Consider the following 18,038-nt stretch of genomic DNA (forward strand, 5'->3'; position numbering starts at 1 on the left):
GTTCCAAGACCCACTCCGAACAACGATCTATCGTTTAGTTTGGAGACCGAATGCCAAAAGTAGTGTCCACTGAAGGGGGCGCCCGGAAGGGGCAAAGAAAGACAAAATGAAAATGAAGAATTAATAAAAAATAAAAAAAAAGGCAAATGAGAAAAAAGGAAAAAAAGGTTGCGCGGGTAGGCAGGGAAATTCTATTAGATTATGCTAGTATTAAAAGACCAGACCTCGAACATGGCGTGCCAACAGGATATCTCATGTTTTATATGTGGATGTGTTTGTTTTTGAGTGTTTGGTGCAGGAGAAATCATTTATTATCATTCTAATTATTATTCTTATCCTTATTCTTACTTCCAGCTGTCTTGTTGTTGTTATCAAACCGCAAGGTGCCTTTCACTTTCACACACACTCTCTTCTATCTCTTCTCTCTCCTCTTATTCTATATTCCTTCTCCCCCTGCGTGTCAATCCTCAAACCTACTTACTGCTACTCTTCCTCTGTTCCTGCTATTCCTCCTCCTCCTCCTATAAACACCTCCCCCTCTCTCTTCCCCCACCCACTTGGCCTTTTCCCCTTTCCCTTGTCTCTTGTCCCAGGCAGACCCGGTGCGATGCCTGTCGGATTGTTATGAAACATACCTTGCTCCAAGTTACACCAACATCCAGAGGAAAGGTTCGACAATGCCTGCACGGCGCAGTTACAGAGCCCCATCACGGAATGGCTGTTATGGGTGCAGGAACCGGCAGATCAAGGTAGGCTCGCTAAAGTTTAAGTAAAGTTGTTGTTCCTGCCTGCGGTTGTCCTTCGAATATTGGTCGCTCTTCTTTTCTTCGGCCCTTCCATCCCCCTCTTTCTTTCTTTCTTTCTTTCTTTCTTTCTTTCTCTCTCTTTTGTTTCTTCGAATTAATTTTCTTTCCTCTCTTCTCTTCTCTTCCTTATTCAAATGTTCGTGGTGGTTGTCTTTCTCCCACTTGCTTACACTCCCCCGGGCCTGCCTTAACCCCCTCCCCCCTCTTCCCCCTTTTGTTTCTCAATGCCTGAATGCCTTACGATGCTGTGATCCTCATCCTTCAGGCACCTTACCGTATGTCGGCCTTTGAAGCATAACCATTTCCCCAACTCGGAACCTTTCACTTAGACTTCAATCTATCCCACCGGCCTTGCCCCCTCCACCCCCTCCACCCCTCCCCCTCTTCCCCCTTTCAGTTTTCTCCACGTTAAGCTTCAATTGTGACTGGATGGCCTCAAAATCTCCTTTCCGTTACTGATTGGCAGATGCAGTGCCCAAAAGAACACCCTCAGTGCTCCCATTGCACCAGTGACAACATAATATGCCAATATATCTCCTCGTCTAGCTCGCTGGTGTGGCCCAGGGTCAAGTCCCGCTCCACCACTCCAACCATTCCGCCAGCACGGACAACGGCGTCTCAATCGCAACCCAACACTAGGATTTATGCTCAGTATCGCCTCGTAATGGACCACTCCATTAGTCCATGCCCTCCGCCGGGAGGCGAACTCAACATCCAGGACTTGGAACTAATGATGCAGTGGTGCACCACTACCTACCGTTCTGTCTCGCGCAACAGCACCGTGGAAGGAATCTGGCAGGGCGTGGTCCCACGCGAGGCAATGCGCCACCCATTCCTCATGCATGGTATTTTGGCCCTTTCAGCCCTACATCTGGCCTCCTCCACCTCCTCCACCACTGGAGCCAGCAAAGAGGAATATCTGCGCACCGCCAAGAGTCATCAGCAACAGGCCGTTGCGGGCTTGGCCAAGGTCGCCGATCATCTAGACCGGTCCAATTGCAACGCGGCGTTTGCCCTCTCCAGCATCATGGTCGTCTTCGCGTTCGCCTTCCAGGGAAACCCAATTCCCACCGCCAACACACAATCCAACGCCTTGGATGCGCTTATGGACATTTTCCAGTTTACCAGGGGCTCCATTGATGTGCAGGGCGAGATCATCGAATGGGTCGCGGATGGAGAGTTCAGCGCTCTCCTAGAATACGACAACTCGCAGCCTAAAATGCCGGATACTTCGCGCCTGGCCATTATGTCTCTCTCTAGGCGAAATACTAACTTAGCGACCAAGGATCCGACGCACGAAAAGGATGTGTATGATGCGACCATCAATCATCTCGGATTCTCCCTGGACAAGCTCGCACGGGGAGGTGAGACCATGATCATCGCCTTTCAGTGGATATTCCGGATTCCGTCGCGATATGTGGAATTGGTCCGGGAGCGAAAACCGTTTGCATTGGCGATTCTAGCCCACTACGCTGTCATCATCCACTCGTTGCGAGGGCATTGGTGGATTGGCGAATGGGGGACTCGATTGATCCGCGACATTGGCCAGCATCTGGATGCCGGCTGGAGAGAGTCGATCAGTTGGGTCATTGACGCCACAGGTTGTTATATCCCTCCGGTCTGAACAAGCCCACCCGGCTTCTCTCTCCACCACGGATGTTCGCCTGAGTCGCTTCACTCCACGACGCATGTCACCATAGCACTACGCACGATCTGCTACGCTGCAACCAGCGAAGCGCATGCACTTCCCACAGCATGGGAAAGTCGCAGCAAATCCACGCTCTGTCTCGGGGGCGTACAGATTCTCGGCAACTAGCGTGGGCTCTTACCACACTGAACACTGCGCTACTCTTCCTTTCCGCGATCGACTCTGGGATTCCAATACCTAGCCCCGCTCATTCAGGGATCAGAATCATTCATTTGTTCTGCCGACATTCCCCTAGAAGCAGAGTTTCGAATCCTCGACGCGCTCTCAACCTCCAACTCCTCCTCAACTGAACCGCCCTGTTCATGAGAACAAAACACCACTGGATCCCGCCATGACAGCCAGCCTGTCCCCGACCAGGTCCCCATACCAACCCAACACGGGCTCAATCGCAAAATAGAATACAGGGTGCTGGACATCTTAACGGAACGGCCATGACACATATACGAAGAAGTTTTTCCTTGTAGGGTTTTTGTTGAGATGGAATAGCGTTGATCCTAGCTACTTGACCACTACTAACTAGCCCTTCCTCCACCGGTTTCTCCCCGCCCGCACTCCTTATAGCATACATTTTGGCCTTCTTCGTTCTATCATAGCGACCGCATCATCTATAATATATTCTTTTGGATAGAAGGAAAGACCACCACTCGGCATGCATACATTCATATGACAAGAAGATACATTCCTCGTTCTCGAATTACGGTACCGTGCCGGTGTAGTTTTGTTTCTATTTATCCTTGGGCAGAACGGGACGGAGAAGGATAAAAAGATATAAATTCACGAGAATTCCGCAGGGGAAGGAGAGAGGGGGGAGGCTATTCCTGATAAGCCCGTGCATTCTCATTGGAGATATTTTTGTTTCCGTTTTAGTGCCATCACAAGCGAGAAGCATACAAAAGGCCGACGACGCGCTGCAGAACCTATGATCTTTTTTTTAATGAGAAGATAAGCATGCATGAATTATGGACAGGACAAAAGGAAAAAAAAAAAAAAGAAAAAGAGCCACCCATCCTCCGCTGTTGCGAACGGATCAGAACAAAACCAGTCAACAAAACAAGACAAAACACATTGACCAAAACCATACACCGGCGCCTGTTTCCTAGTTTTGACGTAAGTCTACATGGGTATTGATTAAATAACATAATGTGTGAGAAGGCGAAAAAGAAGAAAGGAAAAGGAAAAGGGGACCGGCTGCTGCCTCCTTGCCAAACATCTCCAAGATATGGCGAAGAAGGGAGCAGAGATTCAAAGAGTCGAAAGGAGATAAGGACCCCGAGAGGCCTCTTCAGGATCACCAGCAGCATCAGCGACATTGTGCCATTGACACCATCACCACCACCATCACCATCATCACCATCATCACCACCACCCCCGCAGCATATTGTCAAACTCCCCTCCTTGACAAAGAGTCGAAGCTGCCCATTAGTCAATCACAAATATACCACCCCCAGCATCCACCATCGAGGGTTACCAAATATCTAGTTATGTTTGGAGAAGAACCAGAAAACCCGACCGGGGACAAGGCGAGCTACCTGTCCCACAGCGCTCTCGTCCGCCAGTAGTTGCCAAATACCGACTGCCAACGACAAGCATATCAAGTTCCGAGGGAAATCAACTCCAAACGTGTGCTAGTCAACTGGACGAGGGTTGTCGCTCCTCGCTGGCCGGGCGACTCTCGCTACTGCTGAGAGCCCCCGAGGCCACTGCGGCCGCAGGAGAAGGAGGATGCGCCGCCCCGGCCGTGTGCTCGAGATCCTTCCGGCGATCCTTGGACTGGGTTCTCACGCGGGCCAGCTGGGCCTCCTGGGTCTTGACGCGCGCCAACTGCGCCTCGCCTTGTTCGCGCATGCGCTTCTCTTCTTCGGGGGTGGGGAAATATGCGTTTGCGACGCCGCCTGTGGGAGATGGAGATGGAGATGGTTAGCTTTTGGGACGACGAGGCATTTCCATCTCGACCGTAATCGGGAAAACAGAGAGAAAGAGAGACGAATCAGGAGCAAGAAGAAGGTTGGGAAAAAAAAAAAAAAACCCACCTCGTCCGGTATGATGCGGCGCCTCCTCCATGCGCAACGGCGGGGTCTCGACGTCCTGCAGTTCGCGCGCCAGTTCGGGATGTTGCGGGTCGTTCTGCATCATGTTGCCGGAGCCGCCGCGGCCGGTGGTGAAGACATCTTGCTTGATGGTCGGCGTGACGAGGTCCTTGGTGGTGGTGCGTGATTCGCCGGTGCCGGAGAAGATGTTCCCTGTTGGGATTTGGGGAACGATTTAGCTAACGGGTTCTTGGTTTCTTGCAGTGTCCAGTGTCCCTGAGGGGGGGATGACCGGGGCAGGAAGTAGTGAGTGGGGTCTTTGGGGGAGGGGAGATAGAAGACGTACCCGCGCCACCGCGACCATGAGAAATATTCCTGCCCATGACTTTTTTCCGCAGCGGGCGATACCGTGGAAGATTGTGGGAAATAATGTAATTGGTGACAAGGGGAAAAGAAAGTCAAGGCGCCTCGATTCGTGCTGTTTGCGAAAAGCAAGAGATTAATTGCACGAGACGGGAAAAGAAGTTGCGATCGGCTTGACTCGGTTCAAGGTTGAAGATGGAAATTGTCCGGACGGGTTGTTTGCTGGTGGTCGCTCGACTCAGCTTTCGGTTGGCGAACTGGCGAACTGGTAGGAAGAGGGGTGTACGAAGGATGATAGAGATGCCCCCCACCAAGGCCGTTGATTATTGAAACGGTGAGACACAACACGAGAGAATGGGAAGTGAAATTCGAAGAAGAGAAGAAATGAAATCAATGGTGGTGGATGATGCGATGAGAGCCAAGAAGCAGCAGCAGCAGCAGCAGCAGTTGCCCGTCGGGGGTCAAATGACGTCCGTTTTTTTTTTTTCTCTTGGGCAATTGGCAATGAAGTGCCCGCAACGGCTCCGTCTTTCTTTCTTTCTTTCTTTTACTGCGCCTATTTTGCTTCTTGCCCTCGAGGATAATCAAGCGGTACCTACCGTCATAAGGTACAGTAGTTATGTCTTAGGCATTATTACCATCTCTAAATCAACCGACACAGACAAAGTCAAGTAAGGTTGGGTCTTGATTTCCCCCCCTCCCCCGCTCAATACAACTGAGTTTTTGATTTTTGACTTTTGTTTTTATATATTTTTTTTTTATTTTTTTTGCTCGGGGAGTTTCAGTTTCTCTTACCTCACTGCTATTCCGGCCCTTCCAGGTGACCCGATAGTGATACTTAATTGAATTGTTGTACGGAGACAAGAAGTACAGGGGGCATTAATTAATGTCTGTCCACCCCCGCGCTTTCTTTCTTTCTAGACTGCCCAAGGCACCCTTCCAAATCTCCGGATCTCCTTCCAGCCGGTTACTGCTTTGGATCGAGGTCTAAGTGGATCCCTTTAGTATCCAGTATGACCTACCACCAACAAGCTTACTGCTTGGGTCCAGATGACTTGTGTTGAATATTATCTAAGTCCGAAGTCGAGTTGGAACTAAGTAGTTCATAGGCAGGACAGGATTGTCTGTTCCGGCACAGATATGTATTGGGTGTCTTCTACGGGCATGGACTGAATGAGGCCTGAATTGCGCTATGCCAGAGTACTGTAATGGTGATGATCAGTTACAGTGTGGTGCCCTATCTCCTTGGAGACTATACACCCCCCGCTCCCCCGCCATAGCTCGATCGCAGCTCAAACCCAGCCGTAGATGCATTTGGATCACCCGTGTAAAGCAGGGATGCGAGTTGAATTTAGAAAATGCATACCATCGTCGTCTTCTTGCTGAACACGGCATGCATGTCATGCCAGCCGGATGTAAATTTCGGTCTGTACTCTATCTAGGAAACTGCACGAGTAGTATCACAAGAACAAAGATCGCTGGAGGCAAAAAAATATAATAATAAAGATAAAAAAAGCCATACATGGTGACCCCGATGCGGTACCCCCTATCATATACACAAGTCCTTGATTTCCATATTAACATTCGAAAGTCGAATCGAAAAAACGCAAAAGTCATTCCCACATATATCATTATAAGATCGCTTCCTCCGTGCTTGCACTTGAGTTCCGGAATGGGGCAAAGCTGCCGGATCCCCATACGCTTTTTGGTCGGTGAACACCTTCCACCCAGCGGGAAGGTGGCTCTGGAAAATTCACATATCAAACCATCGATACGAGTCTCGTGTATATGCCTCCTCAAAGCCCATGCTCCAGACGCCGTGGGCGCCCTTGACGCGATACGGGCCTTCCCACTTCCACGTCTTCTTCTTCTCCTTGTACGAGACGGCGCCGACATGCTGCATCTGCGAGGGGGAGATGGCCAACCGGTCCAGCCCTTCCCTCCCGGCCAGCATCTCGATGACGCTGTCCACCGCCTTGGTGGGGACCTTGTCCTCCCGTTCGGCCAGGTACCGCAGGAGTTCCGGCACGTGGGCCCGGTTGTAGAGCAGGGCCTGGGAGCAGCAGCCATGCGCGTTCATGACATGCACGCCGGGCTCCATGGGAAACCAGGTGACGCGGCCGGTCATGAAGAAGAGGCCGATGAGGGCGGGAACGCAGAGGAAGCAGACCACCAGGAGGAAAGGGTTGGTGAGCACGCCCTGGGTGGCACGGACCTTGCGGCGGGCGACGAGGGCCACCCAGGCGACGGCGGCGACGGTCAACGCGCTCCAGAAGAGGTAGACGGGCCAGCTCTCCGAGTTCCAGCCCAGGAACTTCTCCGTGTAGAACAGGCGCACGTACAGCCAGTCCGTGGGGAGGAGGCCGCGCTGGCGGCCGTCCTCGATGCGGCGCACGCTCTGCATGGTGTGCTCGTACCAGTTGCGCTGAGCCACCACGTCGTCCTCCAGCATGATGATCCAGGGGGCGTCGCTGCGGTCGTAGCAGGCCTGCAGTCCCAGGCGGTAGTCCAGCAGCGACTTGCGCTTGATGTCCTTCTGCTTCTCGAGGCGGGCGATCGTCACGTGCGGCGCGTCCACCGTCTCGTACGTGAGCACCTCGTCCACGATCGTCGACAGCCACGTCTGGTTGTAGTCCGGGTGGTCGGCGGGGTCGCTGAGCGCGAACAGCACCTGGATGTTCAGCGCGCGCCGCTGCTCCGGCGTCAGCGTGTCCTGGATCGAGGCGACCGTCGTGCCGAGATTCTGCTGCAAGGGCCGTTTCACCGTCACGATCCCCACGCAGGCGGTCTTGTCCTTCGGCGGCTGGTATTCGCTGGGCGGGTAGGGGTAGCTGATGCCGCTCTGATTGTAGACGGACAGGTAGTCGAGCGATTCCTGGATGCGAGTCAGGCTGTATTTGGGGCGATAGCCTTCGGTGGATTCGAAGAAGAGGGAGCCCGGGTCGCGGAGGGACCAGAAGCGGCAAAGGAGGAGGAGGAATGAAAAGAGGATGGCGTAGGCGATCAGCAGAAGCCTCTGCTTCCTGTTGAAATGGTGGAAAGCCATTGGTCACATGCTGGGAGGAATTGGAGCGACGAGAGGGATGTCAGTAGACGGTGGCCGGGGGGGGAGGAGAGGAGGGAATTGAAGCAGGATATATATTAAAGGCGACAAAAGTGGGAGAGAGCGAGAACGCGAGAACGAGGGACACAAAAGAAAAACAATTGCAGAGGAAGGGAGAGAAGTGCGAGGATGGAAGAGAGATAAAAAGGAAGAGGAAGAGGAAGAGGAAGAAGAAGAGTCAGTCAGTCAGCCATGTTGCAGATAAGCAGCAGCAGCAGCAGCAACAATGGGATTAGTTTCGTAAACTACTGGCAGCACAACAGCAACGCAACAGCAGCCAGACTAAGCCAGGGTCCGTCCATCGCTTAAGCAGCACTAGTCCTGATAAGCGCCTAGTTTAGTGCTTGTCTCGGGCGTGTTTTTCTTCCTTCTTCGCCCTGCTTCGTGTTTTTGGACAGTGGAGTTAGACTCCCATTTCCAAGACCTTTCCAAGACTTTTCCAACTTGTTTTGAACCGACCGTCCGAGTGTCTTTTCATTCTCGGTTCCTGACCCACACTTCTCAGCCTTCAGCCTTCCCAACCAAGCACCCCAAACGATCAGGAATTACCCGATTAGGAATTTCCTACTCTACCCTGGGCCAGCGGTGTTCACTTTACGAAGAAGGATTGAGGCCGTGCAGACATACTCATACAATATGAGCATTGGCCATTGGAGTCACCTGAATCAAAGACCCCCGGATGGCTCCAGGCTCCATTTGCCCCTCCCAATATGGGCACCTGGCAGTGAAATTTGCAACCTGACCAATGATGGGGCGATGGGCGGTCGCTAAAAAAAGGGCGGGAGCAAAAGCTTAGCTTTTATTTTTATCAATCCCAAGTCATGGTCACCACTCTCTGCTTTGGTCAGGATGTCTCATGTGTCAAATTGAGGGGGGTCTTCGATGATGTCACTGTGAAAAAGATCATCAATTGCTCTGGTTCGGGGATATGGTCTAAAAAGGAGTAAGTTACTACCTACCAGGACCAGGATATGGTTCGGTGCAAACCACATGTCAGATAATGTAATCGCGATCTAGCCTTACCCAAGGTCCACTGCCTCGGCACTCCAGTTAACACCCCGTGGATGTGCGGATAACTCAGGACTATGGACATCACATCCAATCCATTAACTTAAGAACTATACATTCAAAGCAAATGTACCCCCATGATGAGAATATCAGTAAAAGAGATTTGTATCACAGCACCATGCTTGGCTGCGGGGTACGGGAGACAGTTAGCCGATCTGGCCGAGGCAAAACGTCTATACCTGACCTTAACTCGGAGATGAACCATAAGGATATAGGTGGATGACAACACCAGCATTATTTCCAGTAACTAGATACGCATTGCTTCAGTATACAAAGAAATCAGAAAAGCCTGTTGATCTTCAAGTCTGTAACCATCCAACCAACACCAAAATGGCAACCACCATCACCATCCCCACGTCCTACGAGACCCAACCCACGCAGCACATCAAGCTCTCGCACCACCCGGCCGGCTCACCCACCGCAACCCCCGTCATCCTCGTCACACTGAACAGACCCGAGAAGCGCAATGCGTTCACGGGCACCATGGCCACGGAGCTGGAATGGGCCTTCACGACCCTCGACCGCGACGAGCGCGTCAAGGTCATCGTCCTGACCGGTGCAGGCGAATCCTTCTGCGCGGGCGCCGACCTGGACATCGGGTTCCCTGACAACAAGCAGGAGAGGCCGATTGATCATCGTGATAGGTAATCACCCTACCCATGACCTTTGATCGAATGGCCGACACAACCACTAACACCCCACCAGCGGCGGTAGAGTCGCCCTCGCCATCCACCGATGCCGCAAGACCACCATCGCCGCTATGCAAGGCTCCGCCGTGGGCGTCGGCATGACCATGACTCTTCCTGCTACCATTAGGTAAACCCACGAGAAAACCCCCCCGACCCCCCCCCCCTTCCCCCCAAACCCACTAACATTAGGAAAAGAATTGCCCACCAAGACAGCAAATACGGCTTCGTCTTCGCCCGCCGCGGCATCACCATGGAATCCTGCTCCGCCTACTTCCTGCCCCGACTGATCGGCTACTCGCGGGCCATTTACCTCGTCGCCACGGGGCAGGTCTTCCCCCCGACCGCGACGCATTTCGACGGCCTCTTCGCCGAGACCTTCCCACAGCGGGATCAGGTGCGGGAGCGGGCGCTCGCGCTGGCGGACGAAATCGCGTCGAACGTCAGTCCGATGGCGGCGGTGTTAAATCGCGCGCTGATGTGGCGGGGTCCCCATTCGGCGGAGGATGCGCATCTTCTGGATTCGAGTGTCCTGGCGCATATGTTTGCTTCGGAGTATGTGGTTTCCCTGTTCTTGGCTTGGTTCCTTCAAAGGTTGTGGGGGAAAAGAGGAAAGGGGAGGGTTCGATCCCGGAGAGGGAATCTGAGAAACGGCTACCACACCCAATGAAGGCAGCAGGCGCGCAAATTACCCAATCCCGACACGGGGAGGGAATTGAGAGAGTGTGGTATGATAAGCTGACCTTTGTTTCTTTGTTTAGGGACCAGAGAGAAGGGGTTCGAGCTTTCTTGGAGAAGAGAAAGGCAAACTTTCGGGCGACACTGGAAGAACACGGACCGGAGAATTATCCTTGGTGGGCTGAGGTGCACGTTGATCGGAAGCCGGCTGCTGTGGGGGAGTCTAAATTGTAGGCTGTTCATGAGAGAAAGTAGAGCAGAAGCAGAGCTGGACATTTGGGAAAGGGGGCAAAGGTAAGAATGACAAGGCAAGCTAGCAGTAAGAAGGTAGTAGAAGAAGAAATCCATTTCAATCGCTCACGGATACTCAATATTCATACAATCAAATCCACCAGACTCGAAGAGAAGTCCCGTGCGGAGGATGAAACCAAATAAAACAACACAATGCCCAATCATGGAAAGGTAGCCCCGGTATGCAAAGTAGAGAAACCTATAGCTCATAAACAATTAGGCGATGAAGTGGCGTCTCTTGCGGTTGTACGCTCTCTGATCCTTCAGCCATTGTCGGTAGCCCTGGACACTGCCGATCTTCTCACCGTAGTAGTCGGGGACAGGGTTGGCGATGGAGTTGGACGAAGGGTCGACGCGGAATCGGCGGATGCGATCGTAGAATTGCTTTTCTTTCTGTGATTCGAGATTGCCATCATTAGTATCTTCCTCATCATTTTGCGCGGCTGTCACAACATGGGGAGTGTTGTGAGAAAGCGGGGGCCAGGCTCACCTGTAGAAGGGAAGGCTTGTATCTCCGGTAGATCAAGCTCCAGACCGAGTTTCCCACGAAAGGACCAAGGAGCCAGCCCGCCGCACCGCACGCAGCAGTCGCCATACCCAGCACCACAAACGGATCCAGACCCATCACCTGCGCGCCCAGGGACTCCAGATCTTGCGACGAGAGGACCTGCATTCCCAGGACCGTGGTGAAAGCCGAGGTCACGACCGACGAGGCCAGCGTGTAGCGACGCCGGCTGGCACGGAGCTTGAAGAACGAGTCCCAGTCCAGCCGCACGAGCTGCTGCCCGGAGGGGGCAGGCGAGGCGGCGGCGTTGGACTTGGCCCGGCGGGGAGCTGGACCGGAACAGAGCGAGGAAACGGGCTTCTGCGGGCGAGCAGCCGAGGTCTTCAGCGTGCGTGCGGCATTGTTGGCCGTCGCTGTGCTGGCCGTGCAGGCCGATGGGATCGCATGATACAATTGTCTCGTGAGGTTGCTGTTGGCATGTGCGAATGGTCTCAAGGTTGAGGTGGAGAAGCTTCCGCCGAGGACGGCGGTGCGCATCCCGCAGATTGAGGTGCTGTGCATGGTTGTCGATGAGGGTCGAGGGGATGGTGAGGAAGAAGACAAAGCTGGTTGTCGATGATAGGTAGACGAGTTGGATCAGGTTCGGCGGAGAAAGATGCGCGGATTAGATAAGCGGCGGCTGCATGAGGTCACTGCCTCGGGTCGGCCACTGCAGAAAGAGAACGAATAGTAGGTGCAACTGAGGTTATGAGGTACAGTACACTCCAACCTGAGATTCTTTCACTTCACTACGCCGGCTATGGTCTGAGAAAATAAGTCACTGGCTACTATATCTCCAGGTTGGCTTGATTTGTTCAGGTCCAAAAATTCTATAATTATGTATGTCTATGAGATAATGCCAAATCACAGCTCATACTCTAGAAAGCTTCACCAACGCTGTGCTATAAGTCTATACCGTCCGCTTCCCAAGATAATAGTGTCCAATCCAACCGCTACCATGTGCCACCCAATGCTGGTGAATGAGCAAGTGCGCTAGAAGTGGCCGTTCTGCTTGATGGCACCCGGGCGAGACTGGGGCTTGCTCGTTCCAAAGCCGTTGACACGTCCGTACAACCACTTCAGGGTGCCAGTACTCAGCGCCATTACCACTGCGCTAATAGCAAAGATCCCAATGCGACCTTCGAAACCCGCCACCTCAAAAATCGGATAAGGATATCTGGAGACATATGAGTGGAGGGATTCGGCTCCGAGACTGCAAGATCACATACATTCCGTTGTATGAAAAGCACCGTTCGATCCAAAACCAATACCCTATCGCAATAGTGCTGGATAACCCCAATGAGGGAAGAATAGTAATGGTCCATGGTGGTGACAAAAGCAGGAGATCTATCAGAAGGATCACTGACGGGGCGGCATGGAAGCTTATGTCTGAATTTCCCGGGGTGTTAACGATAACGGGAGTCTGTGCTGTACGATCTTTGAGACTCACCAGCATTCAAGGGGATGATAGCCCAGTCAGGAACGACAAGACGCTTGTCAATCTGGAAGCAGTATATCAGAGACACGAAGAGCAGGGGCGACAGGGTCGAGTACTGACCAAGCGAAGACCCCAGTATAAAATACTAATCAGCACCTCCAATGGCGTACAGCACATCGAGAGGAGGTTCTTGACGAGAAAAAGGCGGGGCGATAGTGTCACATCTGCGATAAGCCCACAGGCCATAGTGACAAGAGACAGGGAGAGGCCTAGCACGGTGAGGTACTGATAAGGAGAGAAGTCAGAAACCGATGACGACTGGTGCTAGCAACCACGTACTTGAAAATGCCAGCCATATGCTTCGTTCCTATCAGTCGCGAAGATAAGCATCGACATTCTCGGCTCCCGAGGCCATGGATCCGGGGAAAGACTGACGCGTGATTGGGGTTATCGTGCATACTAAGAGATTGATTGGTTAGCAGCTGAACCAAAATGACCTCAGGCGCACAGCACAGCTCAGGATCAGTAAGCACATACTACTTGAATGACCATATAAAGCTAGTGAGACCCAGAAGCTTTACAGTGGTGGAGGGAGATGGTTAGTGAGACAGTCCATGGAACCGTACTAAAAAGAATGGAGATGGAAGTTTAGACGTACATGGACCAGAGCTGAGAACCCTCTGGAAGGGCTGGCCATACATTGTAAAGGATGCTTTCTTTGAAGCGATTCAGCGACGGCTGAGGAACCCATAATGCCAAGGGTCTAGAAGATCGAAGATTTGAGTCAGGAGATATGCTCTAGAATAAATCAGAAAAAGATTTAGGTTGATATGACTGACAGGGAGTTGACAGGGAGTGGAATGATACTCAGTAATCCACTCAGACAGTAAGGTATGATGATATCACAGCTCCAGACTCAGGCTGCTTCCCCGGGTTTCCCGGGCCAGCACAACCTAAAGCAGGCTAGTGGGATTCTCACCCGACGGACTGACCGACTGACATAACTAAGGTAAGTTGTGGCGCTGCCTGCTCGGAGAAACCTCCCGGAACAATTGTCACTGAATAGACTAAGGTGACCTAACAGTGGAATTCCAGCCAGTCTTATCTGCCCTTCTCTGATTGACGGAGAAAGCCGATGACTGTGGTTATCGGCAGGTTATCTGGCTGATTGACTGGTCTACGCACTCCGGGTGGATATACACTAAACCTAAGGTATACTTTGGTGATGGATAACGAATGAGTCCCCTTCCTAGTCAACTCCCCCGTACTAACCAAGGCTAGGCTTGACTGCAACAATCCCCATTCATTGAGTTCACTCATTCACCTCCTCTTTTCTCTCTCCTGCTTCTCCGGTCCCCTCCATACCGTCACGAGCATTCTAGCCCTACGCATCTCGATCTATAGACAGAAGAATACCAAAGCATCGCTTCTAGAACAAATCCGCAGCTAGTTTGTCCCACACCTCGATGACGAAGAGCGGGTGTGGGTGTCTTCTTGATTATCGTTTCTTAGCATCCTGGGTCAAACACCCTACATCAACGCACCAGAAACACCCCCATTGGGACTCATCTCCAGACTCTAGCAAGAAGAGAGTGTTTTTCGACTACGTTGTCTGCATGGCGATCTTATTGTGCAGATCGATCCGAAGCTATTTCAAGATCCCGGCCATTAGCTCCCCTGGTCGTGGATTTCTTTTGCTGGAAATATTCCCTCAGCCAGATCGGATCTGAACCTCAATGCCTCGACCGAGAAGGCCCGGGGCCCCCGAGCCGAAACGAAGGTCGCGCAAGGGCTGCTGGTGAGGGTCTCCAAAGCGATCTTTTCCACTGCTGGATTTGACTAATCGTGCATGTTTCCAGGCCTTGTAAAGCACGCAAAGTGAAGTGGTTTGTGTTACCTTCTCTCACTTAGTTACTTAGTTCAAAGTACTATCGTAAGCTGATCGTTTTTACAGTGGTGAGGAAAAACCGTCGTGTCTCAATTGCCAACGCCAGAATGAATTGTGTGACTACCGCATCAGACTGAACTGGGGAGGAAGAACCAGAAGAAAGTCATCAGTAGACTCTCCGATATCGCATTCGAGCAGTCCTTCAGGAACCTATGGCTCGTTCTCACTATCACCGGCGAATACCTATCAGTCCGACAATTTATCGTCCTCGCACTCACACAAAGCCACATCTCCAGAGTCCGAGAACACAGCACAATTTCCAGCCACAGAGGAATTGCAATGGGACGTCGAGCTTTCCGAAGAGATGGCAATAGGGACTCCGGCAGCTTATCCTAGAGGGCTACATGATATCCATGAATCTCCAATCTTTGGCCAGACTCTTTATAGCTCCAACCGTACAAATGGCAAGAACTCTGTAGACAGCATGAGGGCTCTGTCACCCCGACAGGATGGGACATCCCCATGGCCAGACCTGCCCCAAACCAGCACCGCAACCGTCTTTTCTGCCTCAGCTCCGACATCCCTGGAAACCATCGTCTCTCATCCGTCTCCTGTGGACACGAATTCCAGTATAGGCTCTTGGGCCACCTTGAGTTTCTCGCCTGTCACGGCTCTATCGCGCCCGATTTCGTTTCTCCGGCACACCTCCGAATCACATCATGCGACACCCACAAATAATCGGATGTCCGATCATGGCATTGAGTTCAACAGCTATTTTTCCGCGGCCAACGCAAAAACCACTTATGACAACTACGTTCAAGAGACATCAGGCCTGGGCTGCTCAGACTCACCATACGCAGAAGAATCCGCCATGTCGTCATTGGACGCGAGCGAAGGAGCCCAACCTCTAGAGGCACAGCCATCCGTTTGCTCGGAGAGCTACCTCACCAAGATTATGAACCGTCCAATAGCCTCGGACCGCAATTTTAATGGCGCGCAGATGCCTGGCTCAAGCACGCGCCTGCATCAATATCCCGACACCTCCAGTCAAAGTATGGTCGCAACGGATGCCTCGAGCGCCGAGAAAAAGTGGCAAGCCTATCTCACAAGCGTTACAGACAACTACGGCTTGGATCGCGGTCGTCCTGATCTGGATTTGAATAGGAATGATGATCATTCCGCCATTGACATCAACTATGCTCTTGACTTGATCAACGCACAGAGAATCACCCCCCCAGGGTCCACCCCTCGAGGCGGCAACTTGGAAGGCGTGGAAAACGACACCTTCGATTGCAGCAAATACATGTATTATGCTTCGCCTGTACCGATCAACATCCCACGCTATTTGTCTCCGCTGCCACCATCGCTGGTCAAAACACCAATCAATCTGATGTACTTTCATCATTTTCTAAATCATACGGCCAAGATGCTGGTTCCGCATGATTGTGACGATAATCCATTCATATCCGTACTGCCGACAAGTAAGTCTTCGATTTGTCTGCACTATTCAAGTTTCTCGTCTGACTCGACCAAAAGTGGCGATTAGTGACTCGAATCTGCTTAATTTGACGCTGGCATACTCAGCTAGCCATCGGGCTAGATACCTCGAGCACCCGGAGCCGGCAAATCGGATTGCGCATTGGGTGAGCAATGTCTTCCCAACTCTACGCTTAGCCCTGGAGGACCCTCACGAAAAGGTCACCGATAACCACCTTGCTGCTGCTATAATGCTCCTGTCGTTGAAGATTGTCTCGCCCAGTACTTTTGAAGTCCCAATCCCATGGCAGAGCCACCTCAAACTTGCACGAGACTTGTTTTTCGCTCGGAAGGAGCAGATGGCTTACCCGGGAAACCTTGTGGGTGCGTTCCTGACTCGCTGGTTGAGCTACCTTGACATTGTTGGAACATTGTCATGTCGTCACAGCGAACCGCCCTCGCTGGATTATGCATCCGTTCTCAGCGCTTGCAGTGGTGTCGGGGAGTATGACGAGTTTCACATCGACTGTTTCACCGGGTTCACACCGAGGACAGGTCAGTTTCTCGCGCATGTGGGGAGACTGACTCACCAGTGTGACAATGAACGGTTCGATGAGTCGGGCATCTTGAAGCCAGACTGGAAACCTTCTCCTGCTGCAGTCGTTGCCGGCGAAGAACTTCTGGCGGACATTGAGCTGTTGGAAGCACACGCCCATGCCAACGGCACCCATTTCCATCTCGGTAACATGGACAGCCTTGCTATCGACAGGGCGTTTCGATATGCCGGACTTTTACATCTCCATCGTCGTGTGCTTGACACATCGCCTCTCTCTGAGCCAGTCAAACATGCCTCGGACGAGCTCCTGAAGGCAATGGTCGAGATCAGACACGGCGCCTCTGCCGAAGTGGGCGCGTTGTTCCCTCTGTTCACCGCTGGGTGTGAGACCACGGACCCTCATATTAGGGCAGATATTCAGGAGCGGTTCAAAATGATGGAAAGAACTGGAATGAAACAGGTGAGCTAACCGGATGTTGTGCCAAGATGATGCACTAACTCTTACATCTATAGATCCAGAATGCGCGTAAGTTAATGCAGCGCTGCTGGGACGAGGACCTTCCGTGGATTGCGCTGGCTGAAGGAGAATTTCTCGGATGATCGATCTGACTCTGTCCTGGTTATCATGTAAGGTTCAGCAAAGTACTCCTCATGCTTTGGACGTACACTCTACGAGCACTACTGTTCATCTTCTCTATCTTTATGAGGTTATGCATGAAATTGACTATGCGCCTTTGGTGGCCCACTGGTTCCGCGTTGAAATTCTCTTGGTACATGGATGTAACCGATTGGGGCTGTACTTCTATAGGTTCAAGGTGTCAAATGTTCTAAGTATGAAGGAGTATCAACTTCATCAGTATCGTTTCCAGCGTTCTTGTATGCCAGTATCCTATGATCTAGCTCCGTTTGGGTTTACCCCAACGTCACCCAGACCTCTCTCGTCCCTTCAATGCGAATCTCTCTTCAAGTAACTAGACACGTATATCTGGGCTTTCTAATTATAGTATAAAAGCCTTCTTGGTAACCGATCTGGTCACCAATTACTTGTTCACTGAACTGTGCTATCTCTCAAACAAGAAGCAACTGCACCGCTCACCGCACTGGAAGCACAACACTGCACTCGCTCAGGGCTCTTGTTCCAAAGAATCGCTCAAAATGGAAGGCTGCACCAAACAGCTCCACTTCTATTGCAGCCCGAAAGGGTATAGCGAGTTGGTGCTAGCGCTTCTACTCTCTATGGTGATTGTTCTCTGTTTACTTCTACATCGTCTTTTGTCATTGGCACTTTCATGCTCGGCAGTTAATTGCTTCCCAGCCTCAGCTCACAGTGAGCGGGGCGTCATTCACTCCTCCATTCAAAGGATGGACCCGCCGCACCCGGATTTGCAGGCCACGTTCGAGCGGCC

The 18,038-nt window shown here is 52.0% G+C and overlaps 7 protein-coding genes across 7 annotated transcripts; 3 read left to right on the forward strand and 4 right to left on the reverse strand.

The window, feature by feature from the left end:
• Positions 1-677: 677 nt before the first annotated feature.
• Positions 678-2,430, forward strand: BO72DRAFT_470552 (uncharacterized protein; the record flags this gene model as incomplete). The annotated part of the gene is made up of 2 exons (XM_040947036.1): positions 678-749; positions 1,279-2,430. The coding sequence occupies 2 exons, from the start codon at positions 678-680 to the stop codon at positions 2,428-2,430; spliced, it is 1,224 nt and encodes a 407-aa protein (XP_040798906.1).
• Positions 2,431-3,983: 1,553 nt separating this feature from the next.
• On the reverse strand, positions 3,984-5,091 carry BO72DRAFT_191774 (uncharacterized protein). Its single transcript, XM_040939540.1, has 3 exons — positions 4,888-5,091; positions 4,545-4,754; positions 3,984-4,406 (listed from the first exon to the last, which is right to left on the reverse strand). The coding sequence occupies exons 1-3, from the start codon at positions 4,922-4,924 to the stop codon at positions 4,144-4,146; spliced, it is 510 nt and encodes a 169-aa protein (XP_040798907.1). The 5' UTR covers positions 4,925-5,091; the 3' UTR covers positions 3,984-4,143.
• Positions 5,092-6,657: 1,566 nt separating this feature from the next.
• BO72DRAFT_460969 (uncharacterized protein) lies at positions 6,658-7,950 on the reverse strand (the record flags this gene model as incomplete). Its single annotated transcript, XM_040946493.1, has 1 exon — positions 6,658-7,950. The coding sequence occupies one exon, from the start codon at positions 7,948-7,950 to the stop codon at positions 6,658-6,660; it is 1,293 nt and encodes a 430-aa protein (XP_040798908.1).
• Positions 7,951-9,311: 1,361 nt separating this feature from the next.
• Positions 9,312-10,673, forward strand: BO72DRAFT_434427 (enoyl-CoA hydratase/isomerase family protein; the record flags this gene model as incomplete). The annotated part of the gene is made up of 4 exons (XM_040943239.1): positions 9,312-9,719; positions 9,781-9,891; positions 9,960-10,316; positions 10,523-10,673. The coding sequence occupies exons 1-4, from the start codon at positions 9,406-9,408 to the stop codon at positions 10,671-10,673; spliced, it is 933 nt and encodes a 310-aa protein (XP_040798909.1). The 5' UTR covers positions 9,312-9,405.
• Positions 10,674-10,946: 273 nt separating this feature from the next.
• BO72DRAFT_460971 (presequence translocated-associated motor subunit PAM17) lies at positions 10,947-11,796 on the reverse strand (the record flags this gene model as incomplete). The annotated part of the gene is made up of 2 exons (XM_040946494.1): positions 10,947-11,123; positions 11,221-11,796. The coding sequence occupies 2 exons, from the start codon at positions 11,794-11,796 to the stop codon at positions 10,947-10,949; spliced, it is 753 nt and encodes a 250-aa protein (XP_040798910.1).
• Positions 11,797-12,082: 286 nt separating this feature from the next.
• On the reverse strand, positions 12,083-13,756 carry BO72DRAFT_409522 (putative integral membrane protein). The gene is made up of 9 exons (XM_040942407.1): positions 13,552-13,756; positions 13,371-13,475; positions 13,250-13,287; positions 13,148-13,171; positions 13,052-13,079; positions 12,833-12,997; positions 12,725-12,776; positions 12,504-12,663; positions 12,083-12,451 (listed from the first exon to the last, which is right to left on the reverse strand). The coding sequence occupies exons 2-9, from the start codon at positions 13,461-13,463 to the stop codon at positions 12,268-12,270; spliced, it is 744 nt and encodes a 247-aa protein (XP_040798911.1). The 5' UTR covers positions 13,464-13,475; positions 13,552-13,756; the 3' UTR covers positions 12,083-12,267.
• A 195-nt stretch (positions 13,757-13,951) lies between these two features.
• Positions 13,952-17,576, forward strand: BO72DRAFT_529857 (Zn(II)2Cys6 transcription factor). The gene is made up of 5 exons (XM_040950264.1): positions 13,952-14,510; positions 14,572-14,598; positions 14,667-16,081; positions 16,137-17,092; positions 17,146-17,576. The coding sequence occupies exons 1-5, from the start codon at positions 14,449-14,451 to the stop codon at positions 17,230-17,232; spliced, it is 2,547 nt and encodes an 848-aa protein (XP_040798912.1). The 5' UTR covers positions 13,952-14,448; the 3' UTR covers positions 17,233-17,576.
• The last annotated feature ends 462 nt before the right edge of the window (positions 17,577-18,038 follow it).

Source organism: Aspergillus fijiensis (assembly GCF_003184825.1).
Source record: "Aspergillus fijiensis CBS 313.89 unplaced genomic scaffold BO72scaffold_44, whole genome shotgun sequence".
In the NCBI taxonomy this organism is placed as follows: Eukaryota; Fungi; Ascomycota; class Eurotiomycetes; order Eurotiales; family Aspergillaceae; genus Aspergillus; species Aspergillus fijiensis.

Coding starts and splice junctions, on each gene's coding strand:
- BO72DRAFT_191774 (XM_040939540.1), bottom strand. CDS start 4,924: ATGGGCAGGAATATTTCTCATGGTCGCGGTGGCGCGG. Junction 4,755..4,887: donor TCATGGTCGCGGTGGCGCGG/GTACGTCTTCTA, acceptor AAATCCCAACAG/GGAACATCTTCTCCGGCACC. Junction 4,407..4,544: donor GCCGCATCATACCGGACGAG/GTGGGTTTTTTT, acceptor CATCTCCCACAG/GCGGCGTCGCAAACGCATAT.
- BO72DRAFT_409522 (XM_040942407.1), bottom strand. CDS start 13,463: ATGGGTTCCTCAGCCGTCGCTGAATCGCTTCAAAGAAAGCATCCTTTA. Junction 13,288..13,370: donor GGTTCTCAGCTCTGGTCCAT/GTACGTCTAAAC, acceptor ACCACTGTAAAG/CTTCTGGGTCTCACTAGCTT. Junction 13,080..13,147: donor CACGATAACCCCAATCACGC/GTCAGTCTTTCC, acceptor CGCGACTGATAG/GAACGAAGCATATGGCTGGC.
- BO72DRAFT_529857 (XM_040950264.1), top strand. CDS start 14,449: ATGCCTCGACCGAGAAGGCCCGGGGCCCCCGAGCCGAAACGAAGGTCG. Junction 14,599..14,666: donor AAAGCACGCAAAGTGAAGTG/GTTTGTGTTACC, acceptor TCGTTTTTACAG/TGGTGAGGAAAAACCGTCGT. Junction 17,093..17,145: donor AAAGAACTGGAATGAAACAG/GTGAGCTAACCG, acceptor TTACATCTATAG/ATCCAGAATGCGCGTAAGTT.